At 36.2% G+C, this 14,500-nt stretch overlaps 1 protein-coding gene across 1 annotated transcript; it reads left to right on the plus strand.

Annotated features, from left to right (window-relative positions):
• The first annotated feature begins 1,327 nt into the window (after positions 1-1,327).
• Positions 1,328-6,239, plus strand: LOC113065928 (uncharacterized). Its single transcript, XM_026237463.1, has 11 exons — positions 1,328-1,426; positions 1,529-1,673; positions 1,784-1,827; positions 1,978-2,007; positions 2,097-2,150; positions 2,493-2,522; positions 3,775-3,813; positions 4,983-5,003; positions 5,164-5,308; positions 5,539-5,613; positions 6,051-6,239. Exons 1-11 carry the CDS (start codon positions 1,373-1,375, stop codon positions 6,152-6,154), a joined length of 741 nt encoding a protein of 246 aa, XP_026093248.1. The 5' UTR covers positions 1,328-1,372; the 3' UTR covers positions 6,155-6,239.
• The last annotated feature ends 8,261 nt before the right edge of the window (positions 6,240-14,500 follow it).

A 14,500-nucleotide genomic window follows, 5' to 3' on the forward strand; every position in this document is an offset into this window, starting at 1 on the left:
TCAGCATCAGTTAGATACCGTTTATACGAAATCCTGTGTAGAGGCTCGCTCATTGTGTCTGTAAATCATATGTGACATATTGATGAAATTAAGAACAACATTATTGAGGATTAATCGTAAAACCCGAAGGGTTAAAGTTAAACATGTGTAAGAAAGATAGAATGTATTGTGACATGCTTACCAAGTAGTCTTTCAGAGAATAAAAAAAATGCATCGTCTGAAATCCATCCGTCAACGCGCGCAGCCACGCCCTGTATGCATGGCGCAATGCCTTGATGATATAATAAAACTACATAATTAGATTTAAATTTAAAGGTCAAATAATATATTTAAGAGAATCCTAAAATGTTTTAATGTAAGTGCAAATACATTATAAAATGTCAACGATTTAGTTAATTAAAAAAGCAGTATGATGACGTCATTAAGAAAAAAAAAAACGTTACCTGAGGCGCGAATTATGTGACTGCACCGAGGATAGGAGACGGGAAGAAACAAGTCGATTATGTTCGCGCTAATTAAGTGGGTGGAGGATGAAAAATTCTCAATTCTTCCAACTGCACACATTAGAGGATTTGATGAGGATGAATACTCAGCGGGTCTAGAAGAAAATGACGTTTACTTTGTGGAGTGGCACCAAGGCGTCAAAGAGCCGAAAGGCGGGTGGCCGGTTTTTGAGGCCTCCATCATCAAGATAGCAGGTAACGTTACCTATTTTTATTATCCTATCCACCTTATTCCTGACGAGCATACTGCGTTTTGATTTATGGCAGGTAACTTACTTCCCGTTTTGGGGAACTTCCATTCCATGAGTAGGATAATGTCCCCAGTTTTTTAAATAAACGTATTGTTGCATTTATAGAGCTTTGACAAGACCCGTAAGACTTTTGTTCATCTTCGGAACACAAATTAAGATATTTTTGATTAAATCTGAGAGCTGTCTCACTCCTCCATAAGGGATTGAAACTTGCTGGCCCAGAATAGTTATTAAAGTAATCGTTAATATAGTCCAAGTGACTAACGTTACAGTGGCTGAGCCACTGTAAGTTAGTCACTTGGACTATTTTAACGATGTCTTTAATATACTCTTATTTCATCCTTTATTATTCTGGATACTCTTAAAACAAGACGTCAGTAAAATATTCATTAAAATATATATATATATATATATATATATATATATATATATATATATATATATATATATATATATATATATATATATATATATATTAAAATAATCAGGACCGTGTTGTGACTTGATCTGCATTATTCTATCTCTACAGAAAGGGAGAGAACGTTACAAATAACACTTAAGGGGCTTGAAGAACAGCTACCCAAGCCAGACACTCTTAAGAGAAAGAGTAAACCTTCAATGAAACTCCTAGAGGCCGCAGATGTGAGAGAGGAACCAGCAGCTAAGAAAAAGGTTAGTGTTTCCCATATGTGAATATATTTATATATGTTATATATAACATATTTATGAATACATATAAATGTACTTGTTTACAGTCAATGATGTGTGTTTAAGGGACAGCTCACAGACCTACCAAATGATCTAAAGTTGTGGAATGAAAGAAAAATTGAACATCTACAGCGTGTGATAAATCAGCTGAGAGAAGAGAACATGAATTTAAATAAAGAAAATGAGAGGCTGAAAAATGAAATACTTAAAAGTAAGTACTGTAATATTACTATATATATTTAAAATGAAATACTTGATAGTACTCTGTACTATATATATTTATAACATTATGTATATGTATGTTTAATTTTACGTTCACAGAAATCCCACCTCTCCTTCTGGCTACAGAGCACTTACTACAGGAGGTTAGAATAATTGTTTACATGATGTTACAGTTATGCCTTAATTTATTTTACTAATGACAATGCTCCACATTTCCTTGCCTTTTAAAACTTTTTAAAACCTTTGGAGTTTTTTGCTCGCTCTATAGTAATATTTCTGCCTACTTATTTCAGCCCATGAAATCAAATGCAGATGCCCCTGACGTAAGATTTAAATCTAATTAAATAATTTGTTTGTTATTATCATTATTGTTGTTGGTGCAGTTTACAATAGCTTGTGGAATCTGTTGCAGATGTTCATGATGTCAAAGACTCCATCTCATGTTCCCCTCTCACATACTCCTAAAGTAAGTATTAGCTGCTTTTTATGTAATGTCTATGCCACATGCTATTATGTCACATACTAAGCACAACTATTGAAATAATGACTTTTCTAATAGATATTTTTTACATTTATAATAAACCAAGAAATTAAATAAAATAATTAAGAAATTACAACAGAACAAGTTGTACTTCATACCACAGCTACATGCAAACTACTATACTGTATATTAAATCTCTGCATTTTGTGGTATAATTATCCTGCTACAAGAGCCACAGTTACATCTTTAGATCAGTAGATAAACTTATATTGTAAACAATTGTCCAGTACTATTGCTAACATATCCATTTACCATATTCATTTTTAGCCTGTGGAATCAAATGCAGATGTCCTTGATGTAAGTTATGCATTTTAACTATTGTCTTTATTTTATTTTTTACATTCAAATATACTTGTCAAGTCAGAAACATTATTCATAGCATCCTAGTGATTTGAACATGACTGTGCTAGATAAACAATAGTTCACCTAAAATTGATATATCTCATAATTTACTCACCTTTGTGTTTACTCATGTTTGTGTGACTTTTTTCCTCAGCATATGTTCTGATGGAGATATGGTGACTATATGCATATATAGTCATTAACATAGTGTTTAAAGGGATAGTTCAGCCAAAAATTAAATTTCTGTCATTAATTTCTCACCCTCATGTTGTTCCAAACCCGTAAGACCTAAGTTCTTCTTCGGAACACAAATTAAGATATTTTAGATGAAATCTTAGAGATTTCTGACCCCACATAGGTAGAAAAATCATTACCACTTTTCAAGGCCCAGACAAGTAGTAAAGACATTGTTAAAATATTCCATGTGACTCCAGTGGTTCGAGCATAAATTTTGTTCCAAAAAAATAAAAAAAATAAAAAAGAGTCTTTATTCAGTTCTTACAATTTATTCTCTTCCGTATGAGTCTCTGAAGCTGTTATTTTTTTATGCACAAAAAATATTCTCGTCGCTTCATAACATTAAGGTTAAACCAGTGGAGTCACATGGACTATTTTAACAATTTATTTGGCCTTGAAAGTAGTTATGATGATGTATGATGTCTATGGAGGGGTCAGAAAGCTCTCGAATTTCATCAAAAATATCTTAATTTGTGTTCAGAAGATGATCAAAGAGCGAAAGTCTTACGGCTTTGGAACGACATGAGGGTGAGTAATTACTGACAGAAATTTCATGTTTGGGTGAACTACCCCTTTAACACATGCACAGAGCACTAGATGGAGTAATTTTGGAGGAATGCTTTGGTCTGTTCTCACCCAAAATCCACTAAATTGCTTCAGAAGACATTTATTAAACTACTGGGGTCTTACTGGAACTACTGGAAACTTACAATTAAGTTTTTTCTGTCTTTTTCAGAACATGTAAACTTTGTACCTATTCACTTGCGTACACCAAATATATATATATATATATATACATACATATCTATATACCCGTCCCGTATATACCTCCATCAAAATATGAGTCACAAGTCTTAACAAGGAGTAATGTTTTGATAGTTGTGCAACATTGTGATATTTGATACTTGTAAAATAGATTTTATGAGGCTCAGTGTTGTGTATTGTTTTTAATGAGTATTCTGCTTTACAGGTGCCGAAGGCTGCATCCAATGCTTCTCTGTCTGCTAAAGTAAGTATTTTGTTTTTGCCTTGCCAAAATACATGGTGTAGTTACGAGTCATTGCTTTGTTAATTCTTAAAGGAACACTCCACCGTTTTTTGACCAAGTATGGTGACACAAAACAAAACATGGCGCTTTTCTAAGCGGGTAAAAAGGATAACTATAATGTATGGTAGGGGTGCTCCGATCACGATCGGCCGATCGTTAATGCCCATCTCGTCAGTAAAGCCGGTTTTCTAATCAGCGGTTAATTCCATCTTACCATTCATTGAAGAACAACAATTGAAAGTAGGGAGCAATCTCATGATGAATATAATGTTTTTCTCCTATGCATGTTAGCCATAATTATTGGCAACCCTATATTCCAATTCATATTAAATTTTTTAGCACACCAGAGTGACTATTGATTTCACATAGAGCAGCTGTTACTACACAGAGCCGTTGTTAATAGAGAAGATGCGCAAATCACGTAAATTTTCAGCGTTTTTTGGTGCATCTTCTCTATTAACAACGGCTCTGTGTAGTAACAGCTGCTCTATGTGAAATCACGCACCTGATGGAATTAACCGCTGATTAGAGAACCGGCTTTACTGACGAGATGGGCATTAACGATCGGCCAATCGTGATCGGAGCACCCCTAATGTATGGCGGAATAGCACTGGGAGCAGTTAGACTCGGCGCAAGTAATATCATCACTCCTGAAAATCTTCTCCCCCTCTCCCTCTCACTTCTGTCATTAGAACCAACGTGACTTTTTACTTTATCCTTTTTACCCGCTTAGAAAAGTGCCACGTTTTATTTTTTGTCACCATACTTGGTCGTGTAACTTGTGTAACTGTATTTAAATAGAGAAACGTGGAGGTGTTTGGTTGCTTCTAACTTCATCTCTGTCTGGTCCCTAATGAATGAACTGGGCTAAGTTAAGTGCTATCAAAGTGTCTCCATGCGCCAGAGCGATTGAGACGAGAGAGGTGTGTATCAACTCGTCTTAGTTAAGGGAATAACATAGTTTAATATGAAAAAAACGGTGGAGTGTTCCTTTAATAAAGTATGTAAAGGTTTGTAGGTAAGCTCTTCCTCCTTTCCTTTAGAGTTTACCAGCAACAGTCTGTCTGTAATAACATTGTTGACTTTCATTTTGATTTAATGTTTTTTTTTTTTTTTTTTTTTTTTTTTAGTGTTCCAGTGATGCTAATTATGTAAGTACTTTTTGCTGAGGATTTAGGTCTGTACATACAGATTTTTTATTCCATTTCTGCAATGGGTGAAATGGCTAAATAAAAACTTAAACAAGTTTTAAAGATTTGATTTGAAAATAATGTATATTATAAATCTCTTTTTATGTGATCACAACCACAGGTGGAGTTAGCACATGGCACGGGCATAAAAATCCTCAAGCATCAATGGACTTCTGCCCTGCAGGCCCAAACAGCCACTTCAATGGTGCGTGTTCTTTTAATGGCCGCCTTCCCACTAGAAGTTCTGATCCACAGCAATTTGAAAGGTAAACAGTTTCAAGGCCAAGTCAAATTCTTAGATAATAATCTGAGTAGTCTAAAAAAAGGCTAATTCTACATCTTCCATACAAATATCTTTCAAACCCAGTTATTTTTCTTTACTTTCAATGTTGAGGTGAACAAAAATATTTGGAAATCTATAACTGGTCAGAAGACAATTGTGCATGCCCTCTGTACCCTATACAAATGTTTGTGTATCATGTATGGTCTTTTGTAGGGGGAAAGAGTAAAACTGATGGTAGTGCAGAGAGAAGACATGCCCTTGACAAGGAAACCATGGGAGCCATATTTGGTAAATCAAGACTTGCAATGTGTCAGAAATGTTTGAGTAGATTTGTATTTGAATTTACTTTACAACCGTTAAAAAAGTACATTGTATATGAATGAATTTCGGACATTGGTAAGTCACATGACAGTAACAACATGGTTGATTTAGTGGTTTCATTTATGCCGCTTCACTGCTTGCTCCATAGAATTTAATTGAAAACGCTGGTTCTGCTCTGCGCCAGTGGACACCTGGCCGTCATTAACATAGGCAGTGGCAAAATATGCAGCAATGGAGGGACAGAAATCTCAAATGTTATTAAAATATCTTCAGTTATGTTTAGAAAATGAACGAGAGTCTTAACAGGGTTAGAACAACATGAGCATGAGTAATGACAGAATTTTTATTTTTGGGTGCATGAACTAACCCTAAAACATATCAGTAATTTTTTTTGTCTCTTACAGTGGCAGTCAAGAGGAGGTTTCCCAATGTGTCCAGAGGAGCTTTGGGTATTGCAGTGAATTCCAAGCTGGGGGAACTGAGACTGCTTGAAAAAAAAAGGAGCTAATTTTGTTATTGTTTTTTTGCTGCTGTTTTTTAATTTATAGCATGTTCCTTACTTGATTTTTATTCAGGGGTGTTATATGCTCACATTTTAGACAGAAAATAAAGATTTTAATCAAATGTTACATTGTGAATGTATTTTCTTGGATTGAAATATATGCAGGGCAATATATATATATATATATATATATATATATATATATATATATATATATAAAAATGGCCAAAAATGTATTTGTAGAATATATATTTATGTAAATATATTCTGAAATATATTTTTTGGCCATTTTTTTATATTTTCAAATAGATTTTGAAATATATGTAAAAACATAAAAAAAATGGCCAAAAATGTATTTGTAGAAAATATATTTATGTAAATATATTCTGAAATATATTTTAGGAAATATATTTTTTGGCCATTTTTTGTATATTTTGAAATATATTTGAAAATATATTTAAAAATATATTTTCTTACCGTATGGGTCTTCTCAGTTAACAACGGCTCTGTGTAGTAACAGGTGGAATTAACCGCTGATTAGATAACCGGCTTTACTGACGAGATGCGCATTAACGATCGGCCGATCGTGATCGGAGCACCCCTAATATATATATGTATATATATATATATACTAAATTAAGATTATTTTGAAAAATAACATCATCATGAAATAACATCATAAAGATGTTACAAGAACGTTGTTATGAGAACGTTTCCGCTCAACATTCTGAGAACATCAGTCAAGTAAAAATAACATAAAGACATTACAAGAACGTCGTTATGGGAACGTTTTCGCTGAACATTATGAGAACATCAGTCAAGTAAAAATAACATCATAAAGACGTAACAAGAACGTTGTTATGAGAACGTTTTCGCTCAACATTATGAGAACATCAGTCAATTAAAAATATCATAAAGACTTAACAAGAACGTTTTTATGAGAACGTTTTCGCTCAACATTATGAGAACATCAGTCAATTAAAAATAACATCATAAAGACGTTACAAGAACATTGTTATGGGAACGTTTTCCCTCAACATTCTGAGACATCAGTCAAGTAAAAATAACATCATAAAGACGTAACAAGAACGTTGTTATGAGAACGTTTTCACTCAACATTCTGAGAACATCAGTCAATTAAAAATAACATCATAAAGACGTTACAAGAACGTTGTTATGGGAATGTTTTCGTTCAACATTCTGAGAATATCAGTCAAGTAAAAATAACATAAAGACATAACAAGAACGGTGTTATCGGAACATTTCGCTCAACATTATGAGAACATCAGTCAATTAAAAATAACATCATAAAGACGTTACAAGAAGGTTGTTATGAAAACGTTTTCGCTCAACATTATGAGAACATCAGTCAATTAAAAATAACATCATAAAGACGTTACAAGAAAGGTTGTTATGAGAACGTTTTCCCTCAACATTCTGAGAACACCAGTCAAGTAAAAATAACATCATAAAGACGTAACAAGTATGTTGTTATGGGAACGTTTTCGCTCAACATTATGAGAACATCAGTCAATTAAAAATAACATCATAAAGACGTTACAAGAACGTTGTTATGAGAACGTTTTCGCTCAACATTATGAGAACATCAGTCAATAAAAAATAACATCATAAAGACGTTACAAGAACGTTGTTATGAAAACGTTTTCCCTCAACGTTACGACAGTGTATTTTAACTATGAAAACATTATAAGACTGTTCCAGAAACATTATGTCAGGAAAGTTTTTTTTCCAACATTTACATAACTTTTACATAATGTTAGTGAAAGTTATGGGAACGTTCCCTGTTAGCTGGGTACATACATGAATATGTATCCTTAAGCTATCCAATAGTTATTAAAAGACATACACAATAAGTGATTATAAACATGATAGTCAAATGTGTGGGTTACATATAAATGAATATGGAGTTAACAGACTTATATTCATTCATAAGTCCTTTTGAGTTCATTTTGGTCCATTTACATCTAGAAAAGACAGTTCCTGTGCCATTCTCTGACAAAATATGTTCTGTGGGGACCAGAGGTTAAGAGGTCCCCTTAGGAATTTCAGTCTGGTTCTGCTAGGTGGGGGGAAGTCAATCCAAGGATATTGTTTATTACTCTCATTGGTTTACATGTGCTGGCCGGTGTTGCATCTTGATTACTTGCCCCAAATTTGAATCTCTACTCCGAATTTAAATGGTCAATAATTGTTCTAGTGGTGTTAATGTTGAAAGCTGTTCTGTGAAGATTTACAACCTCCTGTTGCCTTTCTGAGGAATTCGGCTTGTGTTTCCACCACAGTCCTGATCGACTTTTTAATTTGTCTGTTTTGGGTCTTAAATGCTACAGCCATTTGGTTCAAACTATTGTGAATAAAGAACATTTTCATTACAGTTTGCAAATAAGTTCAGTTAATTAAAAACAAACAATCTTTCAATCCCCCCTTTGATCATTTTTGATCACACATAATAGAAAGAACATACAAAACAGTTATAATTTTAGTAGTCATGGTGTCACGGTTGGTAAACCGTGATCTCGGGTTGTTTACACTTTGTGGTGAATTCTGTGTGTCCTGCGTCTGCACTGATTAGTTGTGGGCGTCTCCGTTTATTGTATCAGCAACAGCTGCCACTCATTACTCATCTCCTATATAATGGCTTGTCTCATGTCTTGTGTTTGTGAGATCGTTGTTTCATGTTCATCGTTGTGTTTACCCCCGTCTGGCTTCTGTGTAGTTTGCGTTTGGATGTCTGTGTTTCCCCAGAACCTCATCCACTCTCCGCACGATCACTCAGCCACGGACACTTACCTTCGGCTCTGTTCCCCGCAGTTCCTGTGCCACTCTCTCCTGCTGCCTCACGCCGTCAAGACCCGGACTCCTCACCTACACTCCACTACCGTCTGGATTTATCACCGTCTATCGTCTCCCTGGAGTGTTACCGCCTCATCGTCTTTGTGTGTCTTTGTACTATATCTCATCATCTCATTAAATCTTGTTAACTCGCTATTGTTTCCGGACTGTCTTTTCACCAGCCGTCACACATGGACACATGCTGTATACAGGTTCCTGCTTGCAATAGTTTTCAGTAATCACAAATACAGAATGCTGAAAACAGGCTCTATTACTTAAGATGACAGAATAAGAGTTCATGGTGAGGGTTGCATTATCTTGAATACCTTGAAAAGTTCCTTTTTTATTTTAATGTTGCAATCTTATGGAAGTGGTGGATGTTGTTGTGTTCTATGGATGTTCAGGCATGTTTATCTAGGTGGCCAGTGCAGTTTGGTCCATGCATTGGATGTCTTTGCTCATCCTCTGAAATGCTGGGACACCTACAATTATACACAAAGAGAAAAGGAAAACAAATCATTCAAAAAAATAGTTTAAACAAAATATGCCAATAGAACTGTCCCTGTTTAATGTTGGCCGGGCACTACAGTGTTTATCAGTGGTGAAATGTTCATGTATTCGTCCTCAGGTGACAAGCTAAAGCCTAAAACCCTAGTCCCGCCATATCTGGACTACTGCCATCTATCCTTCATCTCTAGGCAAATTCACATCAGTTCACTCACTGTTTGACTGTGCTTTAACTGCTGTGTCAGTTACTAAAATATCCTCAGTTGGTCTTTCCCATCTGTATTCTTGTTGTGACGTATTCATTTTTTTTTTATCTTTACCCATTTGCTGGGCACTATACCATGGCGCCCCTTTGGAGCTGCCAAAACTTGATTCTTGGCATTGTGTACTGCCAGGCTGAGTGAGAAGGGTCTGGCTGCAGACTTGCACTTGCACTCTCAGACTTGCATTTTCAGACTTGCACTCTCAGACACTTGTGCTTCCGCTAGCAACATCACTTGCAGTCTTTATTATTATTATTATTTCTTCTATTTATTGATAACTTTTTGTCTGAATCTTTCAACAACATTTTACAACAGTTGCCAGGTGGTGAAGACAAGAAAAAAGAAACTAAATTACAATGGCACTTGCAATCGCTACTTGCATTCTCAGACTTGCACTCTCAGACACTTGTGCTTCCGCTAGCGATGTCACTTGCAGTCTTTATTTATTTTTATTATTTTTTTGTTCTATTTATTTATAAGTTTTTGTTTGAATCTCTCAACATTTTACAACAGTAGCCAGGTGGTTAAGACAAGACTAAATTACAATGTCACTTTCAATCGCTACTTGCACTCTCCGCTACCTGTGATGTCACTTGCAATCAACACAAATTGTGCATGTTGCCAATGGAGACAAGACGCTGTGGTGTTGATTAAACGATTAAAACTAAATTAGTAGGCCTACTACTATAAACAAAGTCTTTCGTTAAGCGTTTTCCTCCTATAGAAAAAAACAAACACTTAATATGGCATAATGTATTAAGATACGTTAAGTTCAATTAAAAGACCAAATTTGATATATAGATATTATTTAATGTACAACAAGGCAAGCAGATGGCTATGAACACAATGCGAACACTTAATGTGGCCTAATAACAGACTAAGATGATAAAGACAATTTAGTAGGCATAACCTATATGTCTTGTTGTTGACTCAAAGTATATACAGACCAGCAAATATGAACGTGCATTATGAAATGCATTAAGTTATTTTAAAAGGATCAACTCCGTACAGGCAAGCACATGAGTACAGAACGCAGTGCGTTAAATTGTACATTAAATGTTTTCCTCCTATAGAAAATCATTATAAATAAAACACATAATGTAGCTTAATGGACAAAGACAGTGATATAAACGAGTTGTACACAGTTTATTCTATATGGAAAAATGCTTAACGCGAAACTTTGCGCGTTGCATTTATTCACCACCACAGCTTCTTGTCTCCATTGGCAACATGCACGATTTGTGTCGATTGCAAGTGTCGCAGGTAGCAGAGAGTGCAAGTAGGGATTGAAGTGACATTGTAATTTAGTTTATTTTTTACTTGTCTTCCCACCTGGCTACTGTTATAAAATTTAGGGAAATTCAAAACAAAAAGTAAAAAACAAAAAAACAAAAAATCAATAAAATAAAAAAATAAAGACTGCAAGTGACGTCACTAGCGGAAGTGCAAGTGTCGAAGAGTGCAAGTCTGAGAATGCAAGTCTGAGAGTGCAAGTGCAAGTCTGCAGCCAGACCCTCTTGGGCTGAGTCTTTTATCAGTTTGGAAAAGGCTGTCACATGTTAGATTTTCAGCGGACATGGGCCAGCCTGTGATATGTTCAAAAAGGCATAGTCCATTTTCCTTGCAGTTTTCATTAAGGCATTGGTTGTTATCATGTTTTTTTTCATCCTCCATTAACAATGATGATTGTTTCTTGGACAATTCAATTTGAAAATGTTTACTATGTAGAACTGTTTGTGAGTCTTGCTGAAGTTGTCTTAATGCCGCTGCATGTTCACCTCTCTCCTTTACGGCTTGTTTAGCAGCACTGCCTACTAGGACATTATCTTAGGTTTCTATGTATGCTTATCCCTTTGCATACACATGGAGTCCAGCAGCTTTTGGATAAGATGTCACTAGCTGGTGCTGCAGAGAGAGGTTCTTCAGTTTCCTTGTGGCTCCACAGCCTTTAGCAGAGTTGGTTTTTGTTTGGCTGTCAAACAGTGTTTGGAATAACGGCATTTAAAAGAACGGCGTTAGGTAAAAACGTTATTTTTTCAGTAACGGGGTACCTAACTAATTACTTTTCCCGTCGTTACAACGCCGTTAACGTTACTGAACGTTAAATGCGGCGCGTTACTATGCATTGATTTAATAAACTATGTAATCCGAACGCACCCCTCCCCCCTCCCCTTAATAACGAGATAAGCGATTATGATTGGCTAAGGCAGAGTCATGTGTTTCATGGTAGCCAATCAGAGCCAGTGTTGTTACACACATGCCGCCACACGCGGCAGCGCCAGCGGCGCCAAACACACACACACACACACGCACGCATGCTACAGCTACAAAGAGATTCACAGCAGCAGAAATGGCGAGTCAGGAGCAATCCGATGAAAAGTTGGCGTTTTCAAGGTGGAGATATAAGCGCTACTTCAAATTCATTGTGGTCAAAGGCAAGAACGTGCATGTAATGTGTACATGTAATGTGTCACACGCATCTACAAAGCTAGTGGCCAAAAACACTTTTCTTACAAAGATAATACTTGAAGTGCAGGATAAAACTCTTGCTGTCTGTTGACGTACAATAAATATCAATAAAGTTATGTACAAACACCTGTCTGTTCTACTCATTTCAGCGGACTTGTGAAAACTGCAAAAAAGCATGTTCCATCCAAATTTGTCTGAAGCGTTCTTCAAACTCTGCAACACTTTCTCCTGTCTTGTGCACACAAGAGGTAATTTTAGCCCAATTAAAATTTCAGGTTTCAGTTCAAATAAGAAGGTTTTAACCGCTTCCCATCCAGCTTCAATGTTTTCTTGAGATTCACCAATCCTTCTTTCAACCCTTACTTATTCCTTCCAACGACTCAACTTCAGTGTGGAGAGGTCTAAGAGCCATCACGAACTACAAGACACCATCCCCTTGCACTGAGGCTAACAACGACTTGCTAACGACCTGAATGAGTTTTATTGCAGATTTGAAACCCCCATCACCCATTCTGACCATCTCCCTACACAACCATTAACACATCCTGCAATCCCTCCCTCCACACCTCCTGCTCTTCAAATCTGTGAAGATGATGTGCGCCAGGTCTTCAAGAAGAACAAAAGAAGAAAAGCACCAGGCCCAGATGGTGTTACACCAGCCTGTCTGAAAATCTGTGCTGACCAGCTGGCCCCCATCTTTTCACAGATCTTCAACAGATCCCTGGAGTTGTGTGAAGTGCCTTCCTGCTTCAAACGCTCCACCATCATCCCCATCCCAAAGAAACCCAAGATAGCAGAACTTAACGACTACAGACCTGTGGCTCTAACGTCTGTCGTCATGAAGTCGTTTGAAAAACTGGTATGGATTCCTTAGGAATAGAGGTTGTGATATGACACAATTTCTTTATATTGTTACCTTCAGACCCTACACCTGCACCTGAGATGGAAGGTCCACACCACTCATGAGACTGAGCTGAAGACTTTGCTGGATACAATTGTGGTTGTGTGCTGTGCTTTGACCAATGTGTCCAAGTATTGTTGTGAAGGCGCCATGTTAGAATTATACACCATGCTCACATCTAATATGTAAATGTTTTTTTGTTTTCCAAAAGATTTTGTAATGTCTCTTCTCACATGTAATGTTTTTTAGCCATGTCTGTAAATAAAATACACAAAGAATGAATGAAATTCTGCCTCCTTTATCTGTGTTAAGGAATAAAGGTGCAAAATCAGTGTTCTTTGGTTGCAAACACAATAACATAACTTAAATAGTAGTAACAACCAACTTAATTTCAGTTTCTTTACATCTTTAGCATGTAAATACATTTAGATTAATACATTAACATTATAAAGAGTCCATAGAAATGATGAGAAAATGGAAATGTATGAGAAAGATAAGAACTGGAAATACATAAGGTAGGTTTGTGGGTGATAAGTCATAGACATCTGCAAGCATCGCATTGCCATGACTATTCTCTGGCTGGTGCGCTGCTGAGTCCCACGGAGTCTAAATGGAACCACTGTATATGACAGTTCTGATTATCGCAAGCAAACATGTCATCAAGCTCTTCAGGCTGTCTGCAAAAGCACCACAACACAGCCTTTTCACATGCCCTTCTTTTGGGCTGGAGGGTGTTATCTTGACCAGTCGCTCTGCTCGTAACGATCGAGTCCTTTGATTCTCTTTATTTTCTCGTCATATATCATCTTTGCATTAGGATTTCGTTTTAGGCGGTATGGTCCGACAATGTTTTCTTTAGCCCGCTGCATTTTGTAGGGTTATATTCTGTTTTTTTCAAGCTAATTTTTCATTATTTTCATGCCAGAACACTAGCTTGCTATGCCAGACCATGTTAACTGGCCAAACATACCCATAATTGTTTTCGTTCTGATGACGTTACCTCCCAGTTGGTCACATGTGTTAGCGATCTCTATACATGAATGTTGCCATTGTTTTGTGCAAACTCAGCCATGCCTAATACAGGAAAAGTGCCCTCAGAGGTGTGAAAACAGAACAAAAGGTGTTAGAACTGTTAAAGGTACTTATTCACAGCAGCCTGTTAGACTGACCATTTTCAGTTACACAGACAAATCATTAGTTTAAAAGCTCGATTTAGTTTTCAATCTTACATTTAAAACAAAACATTTAGATTCAGGCTAATTTTCCTTGTTTAATGTCTGAATTAAGTTCTAGCTCAGAAGGCTGAATTACTTTTTCAAATTTGGCTTTATGCCATCATCTTCTAACTCAGAACATTTA

This window comes from Carassius auratus, chromosome 49 (assembly GCF_003368295.1).
Source record: "Carassius auratus strain Wakin chromosome 49, ASM336829v1, whole genome shotgun sequence".
NCBI classification, from domain to species: domain Eukaryota; kingdom Metazoa; phylum Chordata; class Actinopteri; order Cypriniformes; family Cyprinidae; genus Carassius; species Carassius auratus.

Excerpts from the sequence above, each read along its gene's own strand:
- LOC113065928 (XM_026237463.1), top strand. The coding sequence starts at position 1,373 with ATGAAACTCCTAGAGGCCGCAGATGTGAGAGAGGAACCAGCAGCTAAG. Across the intron at positions 2,008-2,096 it reads CAAATGCAGATGCCCCTGAC|ATGTTCATGATGTCAAAGAC; the intron begins GTAAGATTTAAA and ends AATCTGTTGCAG. Across the intron at positions 2,523-3,774 it reads CAAATGCAGATGTCCTTGAT|GTGCCGAAGGCTGCATCCAA; the intron begins GTAAGTTATGCA and ends TCTGCTTTACAG.